Raw genomic sequence first — 22,595 nt, 5'->3', positions numbered from 1 at the left:
CCCTCTCCAATGTGGTTGGCCACCATCTAATCTCTTGGAGGCCTGAATCGAACAAAAGTAGAGGAAGGAGGAATTTGCCCCTGTTTTCTTGCCTTGAGCTGGGACTTATCTTGTCCTCAGACACTGGCTTAGACTATGGGTTCCCCCAGTTCTCAGGTCTGTAGATTCAGACTGAGTTATGCTACCAGCTTCCCTGGGTCTCCCACTTGCAAACTGTGGAATTTCTCAGCCTCCATGATTGTATGAGCCAATTCCTCATAATAAATCTCCACATCTATCTATATCTAAGTCTATATCTATATTATAGCCTATTGGTTCTGTTTCTCTGGAGAACCCTGACTCATACAGTGCACCAGCAGAGGAGATCAAGAAGACCCTAAAAAAGCTTAAAAAATGAGGTTACAGAAGAAATAGGATTTTGTTTACTCCTTTGGAACTGTCCTGTACTTATTTTAATCTGGTTTATTTATACATTTATAATATGCTAAATCTATAGCATATGGCATAAGCACTTATAAATAATGATGCCAAAAACTGAATATATTCACAGTTGACTATAAGCTATCTTGAGAATGTAGCACTAAATCTCATTCCTCCCTGTGGGCCTGAGCCTCTGGTACAGAGGGATTAAGTTTTTTAAAGGTGTTTGTGCTCAAAGCTCCTTACTAACTCTGTCAAGCTTCCATAGGCTGGTCCAGTATTTGAGGGACTTTGGAACCTTGGACAAAGCTAGAACCATGCGGTCTCTGAAAGTGCAATCCCGTAGACTTTCTTCTCTCTGTTCCAATTAATTGGCTCGTGTTTGAAACATCATCTTCTCTGGATGCCACAGAATTGGGCATAAGGGAATTCCTTAGGGGCAGAGACAATGTCTTGCTCATCTCCCCCCACCCCCCAGTACTAATTTGGAAAGCACTAAACAAAACAAAGAACAAACAAAAAACCACACTCATTCCTGTTGAAGAGGGAGGAGTCCAATTAACCTTGATTTTTTAGGATGAAGGTCAGAGCAGCCTCTCTGCAGAAAGCCTATTTGCTGGTGGTCTTGAGGCCTTGCTGATTTGGTGCTTTCACAGTGGAGGGGAGATTGGGGCTGGGGCACTTTCCCTAAGAGGACTGCCATCATCACCTGGCAGCCCACACAGTCTCCCTGCCAGCTTGTGAGGTATTGTACTAGAATGGCTCAATATTCCCTGAGAAGTGACATCAGTAATTCATTTTAAATGTAGTGAGGTTCTCAGGAGAAGGCCTTACTGGAAATCAGGTCAGTAAATATGATGAGGGATGGTGGTATACTACCTCAGGCTCAAAGATGGAAAAGCAGAAAAAAGCTGTGGTCTCTGTGGTGTTACTGGGGATTTCCTACTTTCTCCCAGTTCCTACTTTTTAAGGATGTCCTGAGGTCCCTTTATTGCAAGGATCCCCCCCCACCCACCCTCAGTGCCAGGTATAGGGAGCTCCTGCTGTGTTGGCAATGGCTACTTTTGAAGGGGGCCTGACTCCACCTCTCACTTACAACACGGAGGGTGGTCATGGTCTTGAGGGTCTATGGCACCAGTGAGGAAACCAGGCAGGTGCCTCATAGTCTAGGATGGATGCCACATGGCAGAGACCACCAACAGGGGCCATCTGGGCCATGCATCACCAAGGAGTTAACTGTTTGTGTCAGTAGCTTTGGCAAGAAGAGTTTGTAGTCCACCCCGAGACCCTGCCAGATGATGGACAGATGTGTGGGGAAGTAGCCAAGGTTTCAGAAACTATGACGATAAGTGCTTAAGGGGAGATGAAGGTGAAATTGTGCATATCTTTTCCACAGTCCTACTTTGGGTTGAGAGCTTGAGAAATACCTGCTCCATCTGCTTTCACAGACTTCTCTTCACCCTCCTGTGGTCCTGGAGACTGAAGGATATAGAAAATGGCCTGACAGAGGAGACAGAAGCAGGAGCTCTGCCATGTATTTGAGCACAACTATCATTTAATCTTAGCTGGTCATTTCTCTCTCTTGGGCATCAGGAAACTTAGAAATGAGAGGGACCTACCACTCCTGCAGCCATGGTGTGGGACATATGAAGTTATAGATGAAGGGCTACTCTGAACTTTTTAGAAGAAGGGGTTTATGTAAGTTGCCCATATTACTAGTCACCTTGTTATTTCTTAGATTTGGTTTTTATATGCTTCAAAGGAAAGGATGGTTATTTAGATATATGACAAGAATTTCTTGCTGGAACTATTTTTGCTTACTGTAACCAGAAAGCCAGTAAAGTAACACCTTAACCAAATTAGCCAAATAGTGTGGTATCTGATCTATTATATAGAATTTATTATTTCATTGAAATGGTGCCGGCCAATTCTCATAACTGTTTTCTAACATATTGTTTGACTTTTTCTTAAAATAATTAGTGCTGATTTACATACTTACGTATTTATATATGTGAGGGCTGTCAGTTTATTGTTATCTGAAACTCCTCCTTGTCTAGGTGTCACTGGGTGAGTTTCTCTTGAACATAGTACTTATTCCAAGTTTATAGTACCTTGTGTCCTGGTCACCTCCCAAGCTCACTATTCCAAATTCTAAACCCGTAGACTCTCAGACCCCCTGGTACTTGTAGCTGGAGGAGAGCCAGTACCATTTCCTTAGATCTCCTGTCAAGAGCTGCAGGGACCAAGTAATCAGCTTAAGATGCTTTCAAGTGCAAGTAACAGAAGCAGCTTAAATCATGAAGAAAATTCATTAATTCACCTAACAAGAAGTGTCCAAGGAGGGTGGTTCAGCAATACTTCAAGTTCTTTCCATCTCATTACTTCCACTCTCAGCATGGTTGGCTTTTGTAGTCGGGATTGCCCTCTTACAGTTGTCTGGATGGCTGAAGTGCCGCCATGTATCACCCACCCCCGTACAACAGTAACCAAAGGCTGAACGAGGTAAAAAGGCCACATGTCACCCTCTTTTGTCGTCTTTTATAAGCATGGGGAAATATTTCCTACAAGCTTCCAGCAGACTTACGTTTCATTGTTAGAAAAAATTTTCAAAACATAGAAAAGGCAGAAGAGATTACCGAGTACTTTGAGCACAATGCTGGACTTAATTTCCTATCATCTGGGCTATTTTATAACTCTGTAGAGGCAGAGGTTAACTTGAATATTTTTGTCTAGAAGAGGTACAAATATTTTTTATTCACTGGAACAGACAACTCTGGGGATCTGGTTTATTGCCCTGTTGGCCACTACCCAGTTTTGTACCTAACCCAGCTATCCTCTTATAAATACTTTAGCTTGTCAAAGATTCTTTGACTCCATTTTAACATCTTACTAGTTTCTTCATTGATTAAAGTATGGAACAAAATGTGTTCATTTTATATTTTCGTGATATTCATAATTTTACCTTTTTGAAAGTTATACTTTAACATTGGCCAGAATTTGGGTACAGCATATACCTAATCAGTTACCCCAAAGGGAAAAAAGATTACCTCAATTTATTTCCCATAATATCCTTCACTCCCTTCCCTCCTCAGTGCTGTTACCTACCAGGACTGAAGAGGGCCCAGCCTACCCAGGGTTCATGGGGTTCTGATATCAAGGGAGAAGAGCAAGAGAATGGTCATTGTGTAGGTCCTTAACAGTTCCTGCCATGCCAAGGGAAACCCAAGAGTGGGCATAGAAAAGGCCAAATTTTATTTAACCCTCTATTTGTTAAATATAATTGTTTTTATTGTTAAATATAATCTTCAAGTAGTCAACATCATACTTAACACAGAGCCCAGCTCTAGATGTTGTGGAACTGTAAGAAGGCAGGAGAGAATGTTAATTAAATGCAAAGTTTCTATCTTTTTAAATTAATGAATGAGCCCCACTAGATGGTATTCATCTTTGTGCTAAGGGTAGTGCTTTTACTATCAACATACATTTATTGAGCATTTACCATGAGTAAGACAGAACTATGATACTTTGTGGAGTCAAACAGACCTGTTCATCCTCATAGGCAGATTATTGGGCATATTCATACCTGGGTAAACTAATAGCCTCTGTAAGCCTTGATTTTCTCATCTCCAGAGTAGGCATAAGGATAGCAGCGTAACACTTTATGTGATAGAACTGTGGGTTATTTGCCCTAAGAAGAAGTGACCCAGACCTGTGTTGTTCACTTGTATTCTTCCCTTTCCTTTCCTCTCCATTCTTGAAAGCTTTGCTTATTCCTCTGTAATTCTCTGAAGCCTTTAGGAGAATAAAGATTATTTGAATTATAGGGAAATCCTGCCACCATTCTCAATTCTTCACTCTATGTACAATTCTAGTTGCATTCCTGTTTGAGTGTGTAGCTATTTGTCTCCATGAAGCAAAGTAGATGGACTTTCTGAGTGGCTTTTCTTTGGCCCTGGTCCTCTGTCATGATTTCTGGCTTTGCTCTGGATGACTGAGGTCTGACCACAGTACCAAGGTGACATTGCTACACCTACATTATCACTAATTGTAATCGTAAAAAATCAATTATTTTTATAACTGATATTTCTAGTGTTAACTGATAACAGTGCAATTTTGTGGGCATGTACATAAAGCAATCATTTGTTGGGAGAGAAGTTTTCTTCTGAATGGAATGTCTATCTTGGTAACTATAATTAAAAATAATTTTTAATAAAATGATAAGAACTGGGTTCCCCCTGCCATCTTTTATAGTTATTTGTATACTTTTCCTTTATCTCTCCAACCTGATTTTAAGCATTACGGGATACATGGCCTTATCTTACGAATCTTTATATTTTTCACATTAGTATAGCACATAGCATGTAGTTGGCACTCATTAATTGTTTTTTTTTTATTATTATAAATGAGCCCCAGAAGTTGGTACTCATTTTTGTTCCTAGGATAGTGTTTCTAAAATTAACATACATTAACCGAGCCTCTACCGTGAATAAAGAACAGTGTGGAAGAGGGAAAGATGATACAGACCTGGCCTGAGTTTTTGTCAAGGCTTCTGGAGGTGTTGGTGGATGGCCAGATCTTCCAGTCTCTCGTAGGCCACATACAGGATTTTATGTTCTATTCTGGAAGCAGTGCAGACCCCTGGAAGGTTTTTAAGTTAGGGGTTCAAGAGCAGATTTTAATTTTGTAAAGCCACACGCCTATTCTCAGCCTAATTCTCAGCAATACGGCTTGTAAATTGGGGTCTCCTGTATAGGCCTAAGGATTAGATACACCCTAGTAATTGGTGTGTCTTATAATCATGAATTGTTAAAAAATATTCCTTGTGAAGTCAGGGAATTATATAGTTCATTTTGGAAAAATGTCAATCAAAAATAATTTGAAAAGTTCAGGCTCCCGCTCCTGTAAACCCAAGGATTCAATCAGGTTTAACCTACCAGTTTAATTAAATGTTTATAGTGTTACAGGGGATCATATAATCAGGTAGGATACAGACTTTGTAGAGCTTAGAATTTAGCAAGAGTCATCGGTCAATTGTAGAATATAGTGTGAGAAGAAGAAAAGAAGTGGGAGAGTATGTCTAACTTGCTGGTAGTAGTAGGAATGGTGGTTAAGAAAGTGATTCAGGGGTATCCGTTTCTAAGCTTGGAAACAACCTGGGGCAAGGATTGAAATGCTGGTACCTGCCTTGGGTATTAGAGACCCAGGGTGGTGAGAGTGAGGACAATCTGAAATGAGGTCAGGATGTGAAGCGGAGAAGTGTCTGTTACTGTACTGGCCATCAATTCACAAAGAGCTGGAGAAGGACAATGGCAGGTTGCCTGGCAGGGATATTTGTATACCTTATAAACACAGGGGTAGCATGCCTTAGGGAGAAAAAGAGAAAATGATTGCCTAGATTCGTTCTCCTCTTGTCGCCTGCTGGTCGACTCCAAAGTAGTGAACTCCCTTGCACCTTTGGGCTGTGTCATCAAGTTCCTTACACTGCCAACTGGAATGCTTGATCCTCTGTCCTGCAGTGTGGTGTTTCATCCTCGTCCAGATGTGGTGGAGCCGGAGGGCCTGGCATCCCAGGCAAGGGAGTAATTGGCCTCCAACACCAGCACCTTTGGAAGGAATGCGGGTAGTCAGGGGACTCCAGGGAGGCATGTGAGGTTTGTTTCCAATACAATCCTGAAGGACAGACAGGAGTCTGAGAGGCAGAGATGAAAGAGGAAGGCATTTTCATATGAGCAATGACATAAAGGAAGAAACATGTGTGCTGCATTGACGATAAAGCAAGTGCCTCGTGGGCTTCAACAGGGATGTGACCCATTTCTTAGCCTAGATTTTCTTGACTTGCAGTTACTGCATTTTTTTCCCTTTTAAAATGTACTCCAAATATATAACTAAATGTTTATTCCTTCATGAGTTGTTTTGTTTTGTTTTGGTATGAATAAATAGGTGGAAGAGGAGGCTGGAAATGGAAGACTCCAAATGTGAAGCTGTCCTTGATTCAGCCACCAGTAGGGGTCACGGACGGTCTTGAGCAGGGAATGGGGTATTGGAGAGTGAGGGGGAAGGATAATGGGGTTGAAACCACGGCCTATAGTTCATCATTTATTTCTGCTTGATAGCCTCACACAGCCTCCCTTTTTAATTAATACTAGTAATAGTAACAACCACCACAACCAAGACTCAGCTCGTTTATCTCCCTACCCTGGTTAGTCTCTAGCTCCTTGCTCTGCTGCTTTATTGTTTTAATAGCATTAAGTTAGCAGTCATTTTATATATATATATATATATATATATGTTTTCTGCCTGTTTGCCTTACCAGAAAACTTCACAAACTAGAGACTTTGTCTTGAGCAGTTACTGCCAGTGCCTGGCACTGTTCTGAGCACCTGATGGGGTTCTAATGTAACTCCATTGAACCATATCGGTGCTATGTGTGAAATATTTGGTGCTGATTCTTTGTAATCTGTTGATACTTGCTTTAGTGATTAGTTCATTGTCAGTTTTTGAAAATATTCCATGTGTACCTGTAAGAACATGCCTTTTTAAGTTTTTTGATGAAATATACAATTTATGTGTATTAGCTCAAGCTAATTATGTTTTTGAAATCTATAATTGTTTTACTAAAATCTATATCTTATTAATTTTTTACCTACTGAATCTATTAATTCCTGAGGGAAATATGTTGAACTTTCCACTATGATTGTGGATTTGTCAATTTCTTAAATTTTTATTAATATTTTTCATAATATATCTAGGCTTGTGTCATAAGTTGCACATAAGTACAGAATTTAAAAATTTTCCCAATAGCGGCACCTGGGTGACTCAGTCGGTTAAGCATCCAACTCTTGATTTGGCTCAGGTCATGATCTCAGGGTCATGAGATTGAGCCCCATATCACACTCTGTGCTGGTTTGGAGTCTGCTTAAGATTCTCTCTCCCCCTCTCCGCCTCCCCCTTGCACTCTCTTTAAAATAATAAATAAAGGGGCGCCTGGGTGGCTCAGCGGTTTAAGCCTCTGCCTTTGGCTCAGGTCATGATCTCAGGGTCCTGGGATCGAGCCCCGCATCGGGCTCTCTGCTCAGTGGGGAGCCTGTTTCTCCCTCTCTCTCTGCCTGCCTCTCTGCCTACTGTGACCTCTCTCTGTCAAATAAATAAATAAAATATTAAAAAAAACATAAAAATAATAAATAAATACAAATTTTTTCAATCACTGAATTTTTTTCAATATGTTGTGATACTCTTTCTGTTTTTTTGAGAGGGAGAAAGAAAGAGAGAGCACCCATTGTGAGGGTGAGGGTGAGGTATGTGCAGAGGGAGGGAGAGAGACAGACAGAGAGAGAGAGAGAAAGAATCTTAAGCAGGCTCCATGCCCAGTGTGAAGCCCAGGTCGGGCTTGATCTCAACAAGATCATGAGATCATGACCTCAGCCGAAATCAAGAGTCTGTCGCTTATTGACTGTGCCACCCAGGTGCCTCTGTAGCCGTACTCTTTATCCTTAATTTACCTAATACTGCTTTTTGCCAGCTTTCTTTTGCCTGGAGTATCTTTTTAATCCTCTTGCTTTCAACTTGTGTCCTTACTTTTTTTTTTTTTAAGTGTGTTCTTTATAACAATTCTTTAAAAATAGCTTAGTCTTGTTTCTCTGTGTTTAAATTCATGATTTTAGTCCATTGTGATTAACAATATATGGGATGTTTCTTCCATTGTATTTTGTGACACACCTTTTTCTCCTTTCCCTGCTTTCTTTTCTGGTTTTTGAGTGAGTAGTGGACAATACGTATAAAATAATGGAGAGGTGTTGGGTGATACTATCTTCTGGAGAGGGTCTAACTTTTTTCTGGGTAGTAGTTATAGTAAGGACAGATCACCTTGAACTAATGGGGGACTGAGTTGGTTTAAGAATGGTTTCAGACTTTGTGAAGGCTTTATATCTAAGATTTATATCTTTATATCTAAAAAGGAGGCCTTGAGGGTTTCCAAGACCCTTCTTCATCTTTGCGAATCTCCTGAAAACTCTGCTTAGTTTTTAACCTCTTAGCAGCCACCTTCTTCTTATTGTCTTCCCCTGAACAATGTAGGATTTAGTAAGTGCCTCAAGGGCAAAAGCCAGGCAGAATGTGAGACTTAACTTCTCATTTGTTCCCTTTCTTACTGGAAGAAATTCCCCTGAAGTCCTGGATGCCTCTGTAGCCCTGAACTGTAATTTTTGTCTTGTGAGCCCAGGAAAAGTGCTACAAGCTCTAGACCAGGGCATTCTGCCTTTGTCAACTGCCCTGAGGGGAACGCACCATGCAGAATGTTTGGCTCACCCAGAGCGTTCCCTTCCTTCCCAGGCTCTGGCTCCTCAAGTGCTGACTGCCTTCGTTTGTCTCAGCTGATCTCTGATATCTTCAAAGACCTGCTGCGTTTTGTTTGTTTGTTTGTTTGTTTAATTTTACTCAGATTTTACATTGTTCAAATGTTTCGGTGTTCTCTGTACAGCTGTGGAAAGTGGGAGAGTTAGTGTGAAATAAGCTTACTCCATTGTAGTCAGAAGCTGAGGTTTCATTCTTGTGTTTTTAATTTCAATCACATTTTCCCCTAGAAATTCTATTTGATTGGTTTTCAGATCAGCATCATCTTTTTTTGGGGGGTAGTACCCTTTTTCTATCTTATGTTTCCTAATTCTTTCTTTATAATTTCAATCTCTTAAAATATACTTATTTTATAGTTCAAATCCTTTTAGATTATCTGAAACTCGCAGGGGTATAATTTTACTCTATGTTATCTGCTGACTCTTGCTTTGCATTTGCTTCTGCCAGATGCCCCCAGAGGTAGAAGCAGCTGAGAACCAATCTTTATGTTAATTTCTTGGCTTGGGATTTCTGAAGCCATAAAGCTATTGCATATTTGAATCCCAAATATGAGTGAGCAGAGAGATATGGTTATGGAATAAGAAGAGAGATATTTCTTTCTCCACTCAGAAGTTCAGACCTGCACAGATCAACTTTCTTGTCATTTTGTTTACTTGTCAGTGGGTGTTTCTTAGGTCATTCTTTCAGTGAAGATACGAACCACATATGGGATTCTGACATATTTGTGTCTGTATATTCCAGTTTTTCACATTACATGGGCTCAAGGTCTTGGCTTTTGTTTCTGTGAGGCCATGAAAGCCAGCCCATTGGCTACTGAGCTCAGCACAACCCCTTAGGTTTTATACAAACCCTCCGGAATATGCTTCATTTTCTTGTAAGCTCAGCATATGTGAAGATATTTACAGACTTTATTCCACATTTTTTGGTGTTTTTAGGTAAATGTTTTCAAATTGTCTAGTGCTTCATAATTCCAGAAACAAAAGTCTTAACTGACATAATTTATATTGCTGGCTTATACATGTTATCTATTATTATTAAGTATCATCAACAACATTATTATTTCTACAAATACATAAAACCTGAAAATTTGGATTTAATGTATATAATAATAGGTTATGTGTGTGTATAAATATATGTAACATTTTATAGAACATATAGTTACATATATGTTCTATAAAAATATCTTACATAAATATATTTAATGTAATATATATTTATATATGACATGTAATATGTAAGAGTATATATAATAGATTACAAAGTCTTATGATAACTGGTCTATCAACTGAGTGTATGGTTAGTAGATACAGTACTACGTAGATCATGCTACAGAAACACAGTAAAATTGAGCCTATTGAAATAGTGTAAACCACATCACTCTTTTCCCAACTACATGTCCTGCTGACTTTGAAAATTTGTTTTTAAAACTCGTATTTCCTCAGGGGAACTAGAAAATGCTGTGGATTTGTAGCTTTTAAACCCTGAAAGATATATCTACGGGAGTCTGTATTTATCACTTCACATGCACCCATATGTATTATTTATATTAGAAATAAATTTTTTTTATTTTGCATGAAATTTTATGTCCTTTTTTCCTTTGTGTAGGAGGATACTTCATCGAGACTTGAAATCAAAGAATATATTTCTGAAAAACAATCTTCTTAAAATTGGTAAGATTTTTAAAAATATGTATTCCAGAAACATGGGAGAAGATATTCTAGATGATATCAGTATATCACATTGAAATATATAGTGCCTAGAAGTGTTAGAGTAATCACTAGTTTATTTTAACTTCTCAAACTTTTGTTTTTACTTGGTTGGGGCCAACAAAACCCAATTATTTTGTTTCTGAGTACCTGATGTAAATTGAAGCGTAAGACATTTGCTATATACAGGATAGATTGAACTAATAATTTTTGAGTTTCTATTCCATGCCAAGCACTGTGCAAGTATTTAGAGTTGTTTTACTAACTTCGTTAATTAGTATAGGTTTCCCCCTTATTTTACCCCAAGCAATTAGCAGTTATCACTGGTAATGAAATTATTGGTATCACGGATTTGTTAATTTTTAGTTCTTCAGAACTGTATCTCCACTCATAACAGTTACTGGATTGTGCATTCTTCCTGTAAGATGTTCTTAAAGAGAGAAAGCCTAAAAGCATACAACTAGTTAGATGTGTAAAGAGAACTTAATGGATTCAAATTTTTATAGGCATGTTCTTGAAAAGTCTCAGGTCTTTTATTTGAAATATTTTCTTTATTGTAATTGAAGAACGAAGTCTTCTTGCTTTGAGGAAATTGCAAATCATTATATTCTTATATTCAGCCCCCCAAAATCATTTTGTTTGTTGTTAGGCAGGCCTGAAATAGCTTTTTTTCCCAAGTTGCTGGTTCTCCATAATTCCAGAAATAAAAAGCTTTAGCTTATATAATTCACCTTCCTGGCTCAGTCTTCCTTCTTCTATAGGCCTATGTTTTTAAAGCTATGCACCAGCATTGTGTAATTTAAAAGATATCATTTTTTTTTCTTTACCTTTAATTGATATGAGTCATTGCATATTAAAATTGTCAAATTAGGCAGTTGTTACTTTCTAGGCTGCTTTTCATTGTTTTAAAGTATTCATAGAAATTTATTATTATTTCAAGGGGATTTTGGAGTTTCTCGACTCCTAATGGGATCCTGTGATCTAGCCACCACTTTAGCTGGAACTCCCCATTACATGAGTCCAGAGGCTTTGAAACACCAAGGCTACAACACAAAGTCGGACATCTGGTGAGTGAGCAGTGGGCTGGTCCAGGTGATGTATATATCTGCTGCACTTGAGAGGACAATGTGTTTCATTTTGGGGCTCATTTACTTGCTACATCCACTCACTTTATCCTTTTGAAGTATGAGTCATTCTTTGACCAGAGTAAAGGAGGGTTTTTTGGATTTGGAACTTGATGATTTCCATTATACCGATTTGAAAGATTCTCTTTATTTATAGATTATACTTTTTATTTTTTCCTTCTTCAACCACAAGGAAAAGTTCTTAATGTGTTACAAACATTAAAGGTTGATAGGTTTCTGCTGGCCTGTTAAAGTATTTGTAATCCTAAACACTGTGCTTTACTTTATTTGAGATCAACTTCCACATCTGTGGGGGGATGTATGGCTTTATTTTTTTTCTTCTTGATGCTTCTAAGAATTTTTACTGAAGATACTAGCTTTTAAGAATAAACTTTAAAAAATTCTGGGTTTTCAATAATAGATGCATCTGAGATTTCTCCATTTATCTGAGCTCTTGTACCAAAGGAATTTCTCATTCCTTGTCATGGAACCAGTTTAAATCTCAGCGCAGAAGCCATGTTAGCAGTAGATACTATTTAGGGAAAATCTCTTTTCCTTTGCAGAGGAGTCATATAATTTTCGGCTTATTAAGGGTTGAAAGGACAATCTAGCTGAGAGCCTGTTGATTAAGTAAATAATTATTGTATGCAAATCAACCTAAGTAGTTCTGAGATTTCAGAGATGAGCAATGTGAAAGATTATGTCGACTTCATTCTTCTAAAGAGGATAAGGGAAAAGTAAGCAGAACAGGGGATAGGTCTTTGGATTTTCATAAGGGTCATTCATTACTCATGTTCTTGTTCTGATGCCTTCCGAGTGGGAGAGAACACTGTGAACATTAGATCTGGCTATGGCAGATAACCATCCATTCTGTCCCTTCAGTTCGCTCTTGTGATTATTCATTTCTAGGTTCTTCAGTGTTTTTTTCTTTCTTTCATTGTTAGCCTGTTTCTACTCTGATGGTGTTTTCCAATTTGCCTATCATATTTTCTCTAATCATAACCTTCCTCTAATATCTTCCCCCAAAACCAAAACTAAAACTAAAATAATAGATAAGACCACAAAAAGTATGTTCAGGAGAATGAGTTTCTATAAATTTTGCTTTATTAAGTACCTATATTTGCCAATGACTATGTAATAGCCCTTAGGATATAAAATTAAAAAAAAAATAATAGGATTCCTGTCCCTGAAGAGGAGTCTTCTTGCTCTTTTCAGAGTGCTTTCTTCAGTTTGAGATCAGTCTTGGGCTTTGGATTGGATTTGACTTCCATATTTACATCTCTTTTGATACTTAATTTTTTTTTTTTATTATTATGGCATTTTAAAAAGATTCAGGAGCACCTGTAGCTCAGTTGGTTAAGCATCTGCCTTCAGCTCAGGTCATGATCCTGAGGTCCTGGAATCCAGCCCTGAGTGGGGCTCCCTGCTCTGTGAAGAGTCTGCTTCTCCCTCTCCCTCTGCCCCTCCCCCATGCTCTCTCTCTCTCAGATTAAAAAAAAGAAAAAAATAGATTCAAATATGTAATTTCTTCATGATTAAAATTACATGCTATGCCAGAGAGATGTTTACATCATGTCATTTGGATTAAGACTAAATTAATTTATGAAGCCCATCGTTAAGCCTTTCGCATCACATGTAGCAAGAAAGCTGGCTCTTTGGGGCAGGTGTCTACATCTGCTTGCCAAATCAGATGTGTCTCCCCAGAAACTTGGGCAACAGTACCCACAGACAGAGAAGTAAAGCATATAGTCTTTTTGTCTCAGTTGTGTTTATCGTAGTCCTTTAAAAAAAAAAAAAAAGGACTTTTTTTAAAAAAGTACTTTTTAAAAAAACTACTCCCTAGTATTGCATAAAGAATTATAGGAATATTCCCAATATGGAAATTCTAGGACTATCATAAAGAATATAGGAATTATCAGAAATATCAGAATTATAGGGATATAGAATAATAGAAATAGTATTGCTACGATGTTTTAGGTTTATAAAAATAATACCTGATTCAGGCAAAACTTAAAAAAATCCAAAACCTCCCAAATATAAAAATACAGGAGAATTTTAATATATTTTGTGTGAGCATTCGGTCAGCTTTCCTTGCAGAGATTATTAACTATTCAGCAAGTCCAAGCCAAAGATTTATCATCATCCTGACCCCAAATAACCACCTTATTATGAATTTAGTAATTACCTTGGTTGTATCTGAATCATAAAGGGCTTATCTGGTAATGAAATTTCTATTGCTGAACCTAAAGTGGAAAGAATAACAGAGAACTATTAATTATAGTGGCAGATACATAAGTGCGATGAGTAATCGTTGGGAGACACTCTTAGAAAAATTAGATTGAATGAGGTTGAGAATTTTTTTCTTTTGAATCTCAGCCTGTAGCATCTGTTTACTGTGGAATATTTTCTTACAATTAGAAACACTTGTGAATAATTGACAGGTGTTTTGTTTTAGCACTAATAGCTGTACATATTATCTTTGTAATGCTTAATGAAGAATGGTATAATACTAATTATATTTCATCTGTTAATGTTTGCCCATTGCAACTGTATCCTCTTTCTGCAATCTGTTAAACCTTTTGGGATTCATTTATTTATAGCAATCAAGTACAGATAAGTCTCTCTTAAAAGTGTTTTAGGTTCCAAAAGTTTATAAACACTTATTCAGCAAGTTATAATAATTAAGTGCATTGAGGACAATACTTTGAATACTGCCAATTTATATAAGCAATTGCTGAACACTTTTTCCCCCCACAGGAAAAATATATGAATTGTGTTCCTAGGTCACCTCTTTAAATTGATTGAGATTATGAATTATTGGAATAATGGTGCTATAATTAAACAGAAAAGAAACAGAATATTTCATTGTTGGTCTTATCTACCTTGTTGTGAGAGGTCAACCAGATGGTTCTCTGATCTTGTGGCCCTATATTCTTCAGGTGATTTAAGTGGAGAGAATGGTGGTGGGAGTAATAGAGGTGTCAGAGTATACTCTGAAGGTCTCAGGATTTTGCAAAAACCTGAGATCTGGTCCAGGAGTTGGCTGCATAAGGAACATGGTAGGAGTCTGTTCACACTCAGCACTGGAGTCAGACTTTAGTGATGTTGGACAGAAATGTCAGACTCGGTTTAGCTATAAGTAGAAGAAAATAGAGAGGGACCAGCACCTGCCTGACCTACCACACAGCATCCACACAGGAGAGCATTCCCAGATTGGACAGGAAAGGAAGCAGGGTAGAGAACATGAAGAATTTAGGAAAAGGAGAAATACAGGCCAACTTGGCAATAGTTTTTATAGCTAACATGGAGCCTGAAAGTAGCTGGGAGCCAACAGCCCCATCTTGGTGAAGGAAGCGGTGGAGCAAGAGAGCCCATTTCTCTCACCTTCCCATGGTCTGAGAAACTCTTATGTGGATTTAGAACTAAGGTGTTGGTCAGGGTATCTCGGTAGTTAGAACTGCTGTCATTGTCATTATTTTCACTCAACAGAAGCTGAAGTAGGAAAACACTTCAGTCAAGTGCAGTAGATCTGAGTATTAATATCTTTTCTCAATGACTAACATGAATTGACTGGCACAAAATCTGAAAATAATATCTAGCCTGGTCAGTTTTACAAGGTCACAATACAATTCTGGTTCTGCAGCCACAGAACCAGAATTGCTACTGTCTATGGAGCGCTTACTCTGTGATCGAGAGTTAATGCACTAAGTGCTTTATATACCTATATAAATGTATTTGTTACTACAAAAAAAATCGTACTATATATATTGTACAACCTGCTTTTTTTAATTGCAAAAGGAAATATTGCACTGTCTTAATAAAACATATCTACCTATCAGTTAAATGTTTGCATTTATTCTCCTTGCAAGTATTCTATACTTGGACACAGTAATTTTTCAACCAGTAATGTTTATTAGACATTGTTTAATGTTTTCTTTGAAGATTTTCTCCTTGTTTTTGTCTTTAAGCATTTTTAGAGCACAGTGTATCTGGGAGTGGATTTGCATTTATCCTACTTGGAGTTAGTTGAGCTTCTTGGGCATGTAGATTGATATAGTTCATCAAACTTGAAAAGTTTTCAACCAGTATTTCTTTGAGTATTATCTCTTTTCTTTCTCTCCTTGCCTTCTGGTACTCCCATTATGTGCAGGTTGTTGTGCTTTGTGGTCTCCCACATTTCTCTAAGACATTGTTCATTATTCTTCATTTTTTTTCTCGGTTCTTTAGGTTGCGTAATATCTGTCAATGTATCTTCAAGTTCATTGATTCTTCTGCTAGTTAAAGTCAACTGTTAAGCCCCTTTGGTGGATTTGTTATTTCAGTTATTATACTTTTAACTCCAGAATTTCCATTTGGTGCTTTTTTTTTATAATTTCTGTCTCTTTATTGATATTCTCCATTTAGTGTGACATTAATATCATACTTTATTTATTTAAACATGGTTTCCTTTAGTTCTTTGAATGTATTTATAATGCTACTTGGAAGTCTTTATCTGTTAAATCTGACATCTGAGACCTCAGGTAGTTGCTGTTTCCTGCTTTTCCCCCCATGTATACATATTTTCCTGTCTCTTTGCATATCTCATAACTGGTAAAAACGGGACATTTTGGATAATTTTTATACCCAACTCCAAACATTTATTTTCCTCTCTCCCTCCACCTCTCTGAGGCCGGGTATCTTTTGCTTTTTTACTCATTTAGTGGCATTCCTGGCTATTCTAGTGAAACCTATTTCCCTTCCAGTGTGAAACCTCTAGTGTTGATCCTCAGAGTATAGCCTTAGGCACATGCGCAGTTAGCCTTGGGATGACAGTTTTAGCAAGGCTCTCTGTCCCTTTCCCTGTTCTGTTTAGCTGTTTCTGTTGGTTTTACACTCAGTTGTTAGCCTCCACTAATTGCCAGCTCATTGCTTTTATTTTCAACAATGCCCTGAGGCAAGAATTGCTCTCCAGTCTCTTCCAATTAAATCTGAGTCTGTTTGCAGATGTAGTTTTGACACCAGTCTTTGAGGTTTGAAATTTGCCTATTCTTAGCTATCTCTTTCCCTGATTTTCTCTGATAAGGTAACTAGCCTATGGTTTAGCTTATTGTCCTCAAGGAGCTACCAATCTCCTTTTAATTGCTTGCCACCAAATTCTTCATTGTTTCTGAGAGCTGGAGTTTAGGCTTGAATTTCCTACATTCTGTTCCAAATAAAGTTAGTCTCTTTGGGGAGAGCTTCTGAACCTTCTCTTTTTGTAACCCAGCTTTGTCCTGGGCAAAATCTCTGATCACTGCTCAGGAGCTGGAGGTGGGGACATGGCCCATTTTTCTTAGAGTGATAGTCCTGCTCGTGAGCAGAGTACCAGCCAGGGACAGTAGCCTGTCCCTTCCGCGTGCCTCTCCTGGCATAGAACATCCACTCTGTGAGCAAGCTGGGGCAAAAGTGATCAGTGATCAGGACCTCAGTATTCTCTGCCCACTGTTCCTGGGGTAGAGCTTCCATTCTACCGGTAGCGAGTAGGTAGAGAAATGGAGCTCTTAATATCTTGGTTACAATCACCTGGAATTTAATCTCTGTAACACATAGCTGGGGAGATGAGAAATACTGGAAGCCTGCCCCTCCTGGAGAGATAACCAAGACCAGAACAGGTTTCTGGAAGAAGGGAGAACCCCATCTTATTGGCCACACCGGCTCAGAGTGAAATTTTTGTCACACGGATCTGGGGGAATGCCTCAGTGCCACAAACTCTTGTTTTTACTGAAATCTAGTAGATTTTCTTGAATAAATATTTCTTCATTTACCTTATGCCCTTAAGATGATTTTTAGTGACTTAAAGTTGTTGGGGGTCTTTGGTAATTTTCACTAGTTATAGTTGTTTTGCTGGGAAGCAGGTCTACTGAGCTCCTCATGATGCCACTTGGGAACTGTTCTTTCCAAGGCCTTACTACTGGAATTAGAGATTTTTATTTATTTTTTTTCCTCTGTTAAACGGTGGGAAACAACCGCCGGGAGCAGGGAGAGGTTGGTGGAGACTAAAGAAGGGAGATAGGCAGGCCTTCTATTAATTTCCTGCATTCCACTATTTCTGATGCTCTGCCCATCTTAAAAGAACGTAAGGAAACTATCAGAGTTGATTAAAGCAGTTGGAGCACAGCCATTCAATCTGAGTGTGAAGCAGTGCAGGCTGTTGCCACATCCAGCCTTTATGTAGTGGCTGAGTGAGTAACACTGGCAGTGGAAGGATACTTTGATCATGATTTCTATTGCCAGCCCACCTTCTCCTTCCAACTTTGAACACTGTACATGTTCATTTCCCAAACTTTATAGATTATATGGAATCTTTTATTGTGACTCCAAGAGTAGCTAAAGATGAGAGGAAAAAAAAGAAAAACAAACCCATTCCCTTTTATTTTCTCCTCGGCCACACTGTGATCTCCCTGTTCTCCTCTCTCCCATTGGTGTTGCTCCCATCTTCGGTTCTCCCATTGGCCAAATTCTTATGGTGCAGGGGGCATGGGACCACCATAGTAGAGGGAGAGCCGATGATCTTTCAAACATTGTGCTCAATAGTGGAAGAAAGTAATTAGAAAGACTGGTATAGGGGCGCCTGGGTGGCTCAGTGGATTAAGCCACTGCCTTGGGCTCAGGTCATGATCTCAGGGTCCTGGGATCGAGCCCCGCATCGGGCTCTCTGCTCAGCAGGGAGCCTGCTTCCTCCTCTCTCTCTGCCTGCCTCTCTGCCTACTTGTGACCTCTTTCTCTGTCAAATAAATAAATAAAATCTTTAAAAAAAAAAAAAAAGAAAGACTGGTATAAACAGGACAAAATTCACCCAAACTTTGTTTCTAAAATTTTGGGGTCTTTCCCCAGATATGATAGTATATTGGCATGATATGGTGGAAAGAATGCATTCACCTTTGCTTTCAAATATTCTTTTGAAAATTCAGTTCCCCAGACACATTAGCCACATTTCAAATGCTCAGTAGCCTCATGTGACTATTAGTCATCGTATACAAAAATACAGAACATTTCTGACATTGCAGAAAATTCTGTTGGATGGTCCTGAGGTATTCTGCTGCAGATCCTTTAGCCGTTATTCTGGGATTTTTCTTGAATTCAAGCAGCTTTTGGATTGAGCAGATCCTCTAACCGTTTCCGCTGCTGTTCTTTATAACAACTATGTTTTCAATAAGTATTTTTTGACTATTTTGAAGTTACTCTGTTTTGTGATCCTTCAGTCACTCCATTGATTCCCTTTGCTTTTTCTCAGTATCCCTGCAGATACTGTGCAGGCCATACGGCGACTGTGGCTCGTCTTCACTTCCTTGTACTGTGAAGTGTGCAGGGACACCTTACTACCTAACTTTGTTGAAAACGTTGCCCACGGTTTTTGGTTTTGGTATCGAGCTGCTCTGTTTTACATGGGAATTTAATGAAGATCCAGAAACTATGCTTCTGATGTAGCTGCCCCTTTTCCCCAAATATTCAGAATAAAAATTTTAACAAAATTTCTGCATGATTTGTATGCGTATTAAAGCTCAGCGAGAACCGATAGAGGTTCTGGGACATGATAGGCCCTTAAAAAATGGTTGCCATATAATATTGCTTCTGAAGTATGAGTTCAAGCCATATAGTGTCTTTCATTCTATTTAGATAAAGTTTATATTGATATTCAACTCCTCAGTATAGACTTTTATTTAGGTTACCACACACTGAAGCAAAACCCACTATTCTTTTTCTAAATTTCTGTTACTATTTATTCAATTGCTTAAGTTATGTGTACTCTTTTCTAGATGGATATCAGGATGATCCTCAATTATGTAAAATAAAAATATTATCTAGAATCAGTAAAGCTGCCCCAACCCACCGGAGTCATGCATTGCTGTGGGTTAGGCTTCTCTTGGGCAGAGTCTGGGCAGATTTCAAAGGGTAAATTTAGTTACCTTGAGACAAGACAAAGTTTGAGTTACATTTTCAATTCCTTATTGACCTGTGCTTCAGAAATCCTTTGGGGAGTTCTGGTCAGCTTGGACAGAGGGCAAGTTTATGGAGTTCAGGTGTAATTTGCCTCACACGCACCTGATCCCAGCCTTCCTTTTCACTGCTGAATTCCCTCCCTTGGGGATTTATTTGCTTACTTCTTCACAGTTGGCTGTATTCTGGGAAAATGAAAGGAATGCAAATCATAGACTTCTAAGCAAAATGCACCTCTCCTTTTTTTTTTTTTTTTTTTCAACTTATCCCCCTTAAATTCCCCCCAACCACCTCCGCACTTTCACATCACCAGATTTAAGATCTGGGAGTCAAGGAAGAGAAAAATATTCAAAAAAGGATGGAATTGATGAGTTCAAGGCTATGTAATTATTCCCATATAGAAGTGTTTGGTTGGAAATTGGAAAAAATTAAAAGTATAGGTACAGAGATGTATAGTTACTAGAATAAAATTATATACAATAGATTTTAACTTGTAATAGGATAATAAACATCTTTTACCCCAAGTGCCAGGTGGTATCGCTAATCAGATTATACCCATTCCAGGCGGGTACACAAGGACAAGAACTGGTCCCTTTCTATAAATCACTGGCTAATAAATGAAGTCTTTTCCATGTGCTCAAGTGCAAGTAAATCTTACTAGATCAAAATGAGGTAAATGGAAAGCAGTATGCCTTCAGTGAGGCTGAGAGGATTTCCAAAAAAGAGAATAGTCTTGTATCAAAATTGATTACTGAGTTAGCCCCTGCATCTAATTGTTCTATACTCCTTTAGCCAGATAACTTCACATCTTTTTATAACTTTAATACATCCATCACATGTGGCTTTGGTGGGGTTATGTCTCCATAAAAGCAGGATTTGACTTTGTGATCAACTCTTTGTACTTAATTGACCACTAACCCCTTTTCTATGCCAAGCAACAGAAAAATGGCCAAACTTGCCAACCTTCCTTTTGCCACAGAGGTTTTCATTGTTTGTATGCTCTATATTTGCCATGGTCTGATGTCCTGCATGGCTTGTCTCAGGCCCCAAGGATCCTTGAAGGTGGCTTATGGTTCTGAGTAGGACTCAAAGTAAGCTTGGAAAGTCAGCCCCTGCCTGAAGGTCTTCTATCAGGGTTAGACATTTCCAATTCAAAAGAGTCCTTAATCAGAAATGCTCTGATTGATTCAGCATTGAGAGGCAAGATGGCATGCAGTTTATGTCTCTAGAACCAGACAACCTGTGTTGCAATCCCAGCTCCCCCAACTGTTCAGTATGGAACCTTAACAATTGATCTAATCTTAATGGTTTCCTCATCTGAAGAATGGTCTGCTTCATTAAGATTGTTATGAGAATAGAATGATTAAATAAGTTAATATATGTGAGAAATATAGAATAGGGCCTAGCTTATAGTAAACACCATTAAAATTTCAGCTAGTATTTTCCTTATTACCATTATTATTATCACTTGTATTATTGGTGGAGATAAGAGTCTGCTTCCAGGACAGCTCAAAAGGCCCTATGTCAAGAATTGTTGCTCTCATCCAACCCTTCCAACCTGTCAGAGCCAGGAGAGATTGTCTGACTTTGTTCTGCTTTTAATCCAAGCCCTGAAGAAGACTCCACCCATAGGAGCTGAATTAAATCCTCAGAAGACAGTGTCTGCGTGCTGAGGGATTGATTAAGACTTTCTACTCCTTGGACCTGAGTTTCGTTCCTTTTTTCAGTGTTCAAATTATTGCATGTTTATTAGATTATTAGAGCAGGGTATTGTCAATGTAAATTTTTTAGAAAACATTTTTAAAAAATACTGAATGAGAACAGTACCAACACCAAACTAACATGTCACATTTCTGGCAAATTACTTTCTTTGTCTGAGCTTTGGTTTTCTCGCTGATGCAATGAGAGTTAAGAATTAGCAAATCTTGTAGACCTTGTGACTCTACTATTTTAAACATTCTCAAGGGTACTTTGGGGAAAATAAGTTAAGTATATTGGGGCAGTTTACAGTACACAAATACTTTACATGTATCCACACAAATAAAAGTATTTGGTTTAGTTTGATGATTAAAATTTTACTATTAATGAATAGCCCTTCCTTCTCTTTTTGTTAAGGAAACTTTTTTAATAGTATAACAAGTGCTGACTTGATAGCATCTTTCTCATTTTCACCATTCTTATGAGTGTATAGTGGTACTCACTGTGGTTTTAATTTGCATTTCTCTGATGACCAATATTGTCAAACATCTCATGATTTGGGGCCATTTAGTGTCTCTTCAAGTCTTTTGCCCACTTTTCTATTGGATTCTCTCCTTTTTCTTATTAATTAGTAGGAGTTCTAATTAATTATTTTTTTTACATGTTCTGGATACCATTTGATGGATATTTGAATTGCAAATGTCTTCTCCCTCTCTGTATCTTCCTTTTCACCCTTAGTGATGTGTTTTCTTTCACGAATAGAAATTCATAATTTTGATCGAGTTCATTTTATCAGTTCATAACTTTACTGGTAGTGTTCTCAACATTTTGTTTAGGAAGTCTTTGCCTACCCCAAGATCAGGAAGTCTTTGCCTACCCTATCTTTTTTGTTTAAAAGCTTGATGTTATTTTTCATTGAAAATGGGTGATTTTTGTGCATGTGAATGGTGTGATTCAATTGGCCCAGCACAGTTTGTTGAAAAGATCATTTTTTTCCCTCTATCATAGTACAGTTTGTCTTTGCATTAATCAAATGATTGAATATGTGTAGATCTGTTTTTGAGTTCTGTGTTTTGTTCCATTGGTCTGTTTTTCCTTCTTTGCTGATATCACATTTTCATAATTAATGCAAGTTTATAATGAATCATGCTATTTGTTAATATAAAATCCCCAAATTTGTTCTTAACTATCATGGCTATCTTTGTCCCTTTGCATTTCTATATAACTTTTAGAATTAGCTTGTCAATTCCTATAGAGAGTCTGCTAAGATTTTGATTGGTATTGCATTGAGTCTATAGATCATGCTGAGAAAAATTGTCATCTTCATTATGTTGACTCTTTC

At 38.2% G+C, this 22,595-nt stretch overlaps 1 protein-coding gene across 5 annotated transcripts in view; it reads left to right on the top strand.

Moving 5' to 3' along the window:
- Positions 1-22,595, top strand: part of NEK11 (NIMA related kinase 11) — a 247,732-nt gene that overhangs the window by 73,797 nt on the left and 151,340 nt on the right. For all 5 annotated transcript variants that reach the window (XM_046002712.1, XM_046002716.1, XM_046002714.1 and 2 more), the window contains 2 exons: positions 10,375-10,439; positions 11,416-11,542. In XM_046002712.1, the coding sequence (XP_045858668.1) occupies positions 10,375-10,439; positions 11,416-11,542 (192 nt within the window). The remainder of the gene's footprint in view (positions 1-10,374; positions 10,440-11,415; positions 11,543-22,595) is intronic.

This window comes from Meles meles, chromosome 4, assembly GCF_922984935.1.
Source record: "Meles meles chromosome 4, mMelMel3.1 paternal haplotype, whole genome shotgun sequence".
In the NCBI taxonomy this organism is placed as follows: Eukaryota; Metazoa; Chordata; class Mammalia; order Carnivora; family Mustelidae; genus Meles; species Meles meles.
This window is presented reverse-complemented; position numbering and strand designations above follow the sequence as displayed.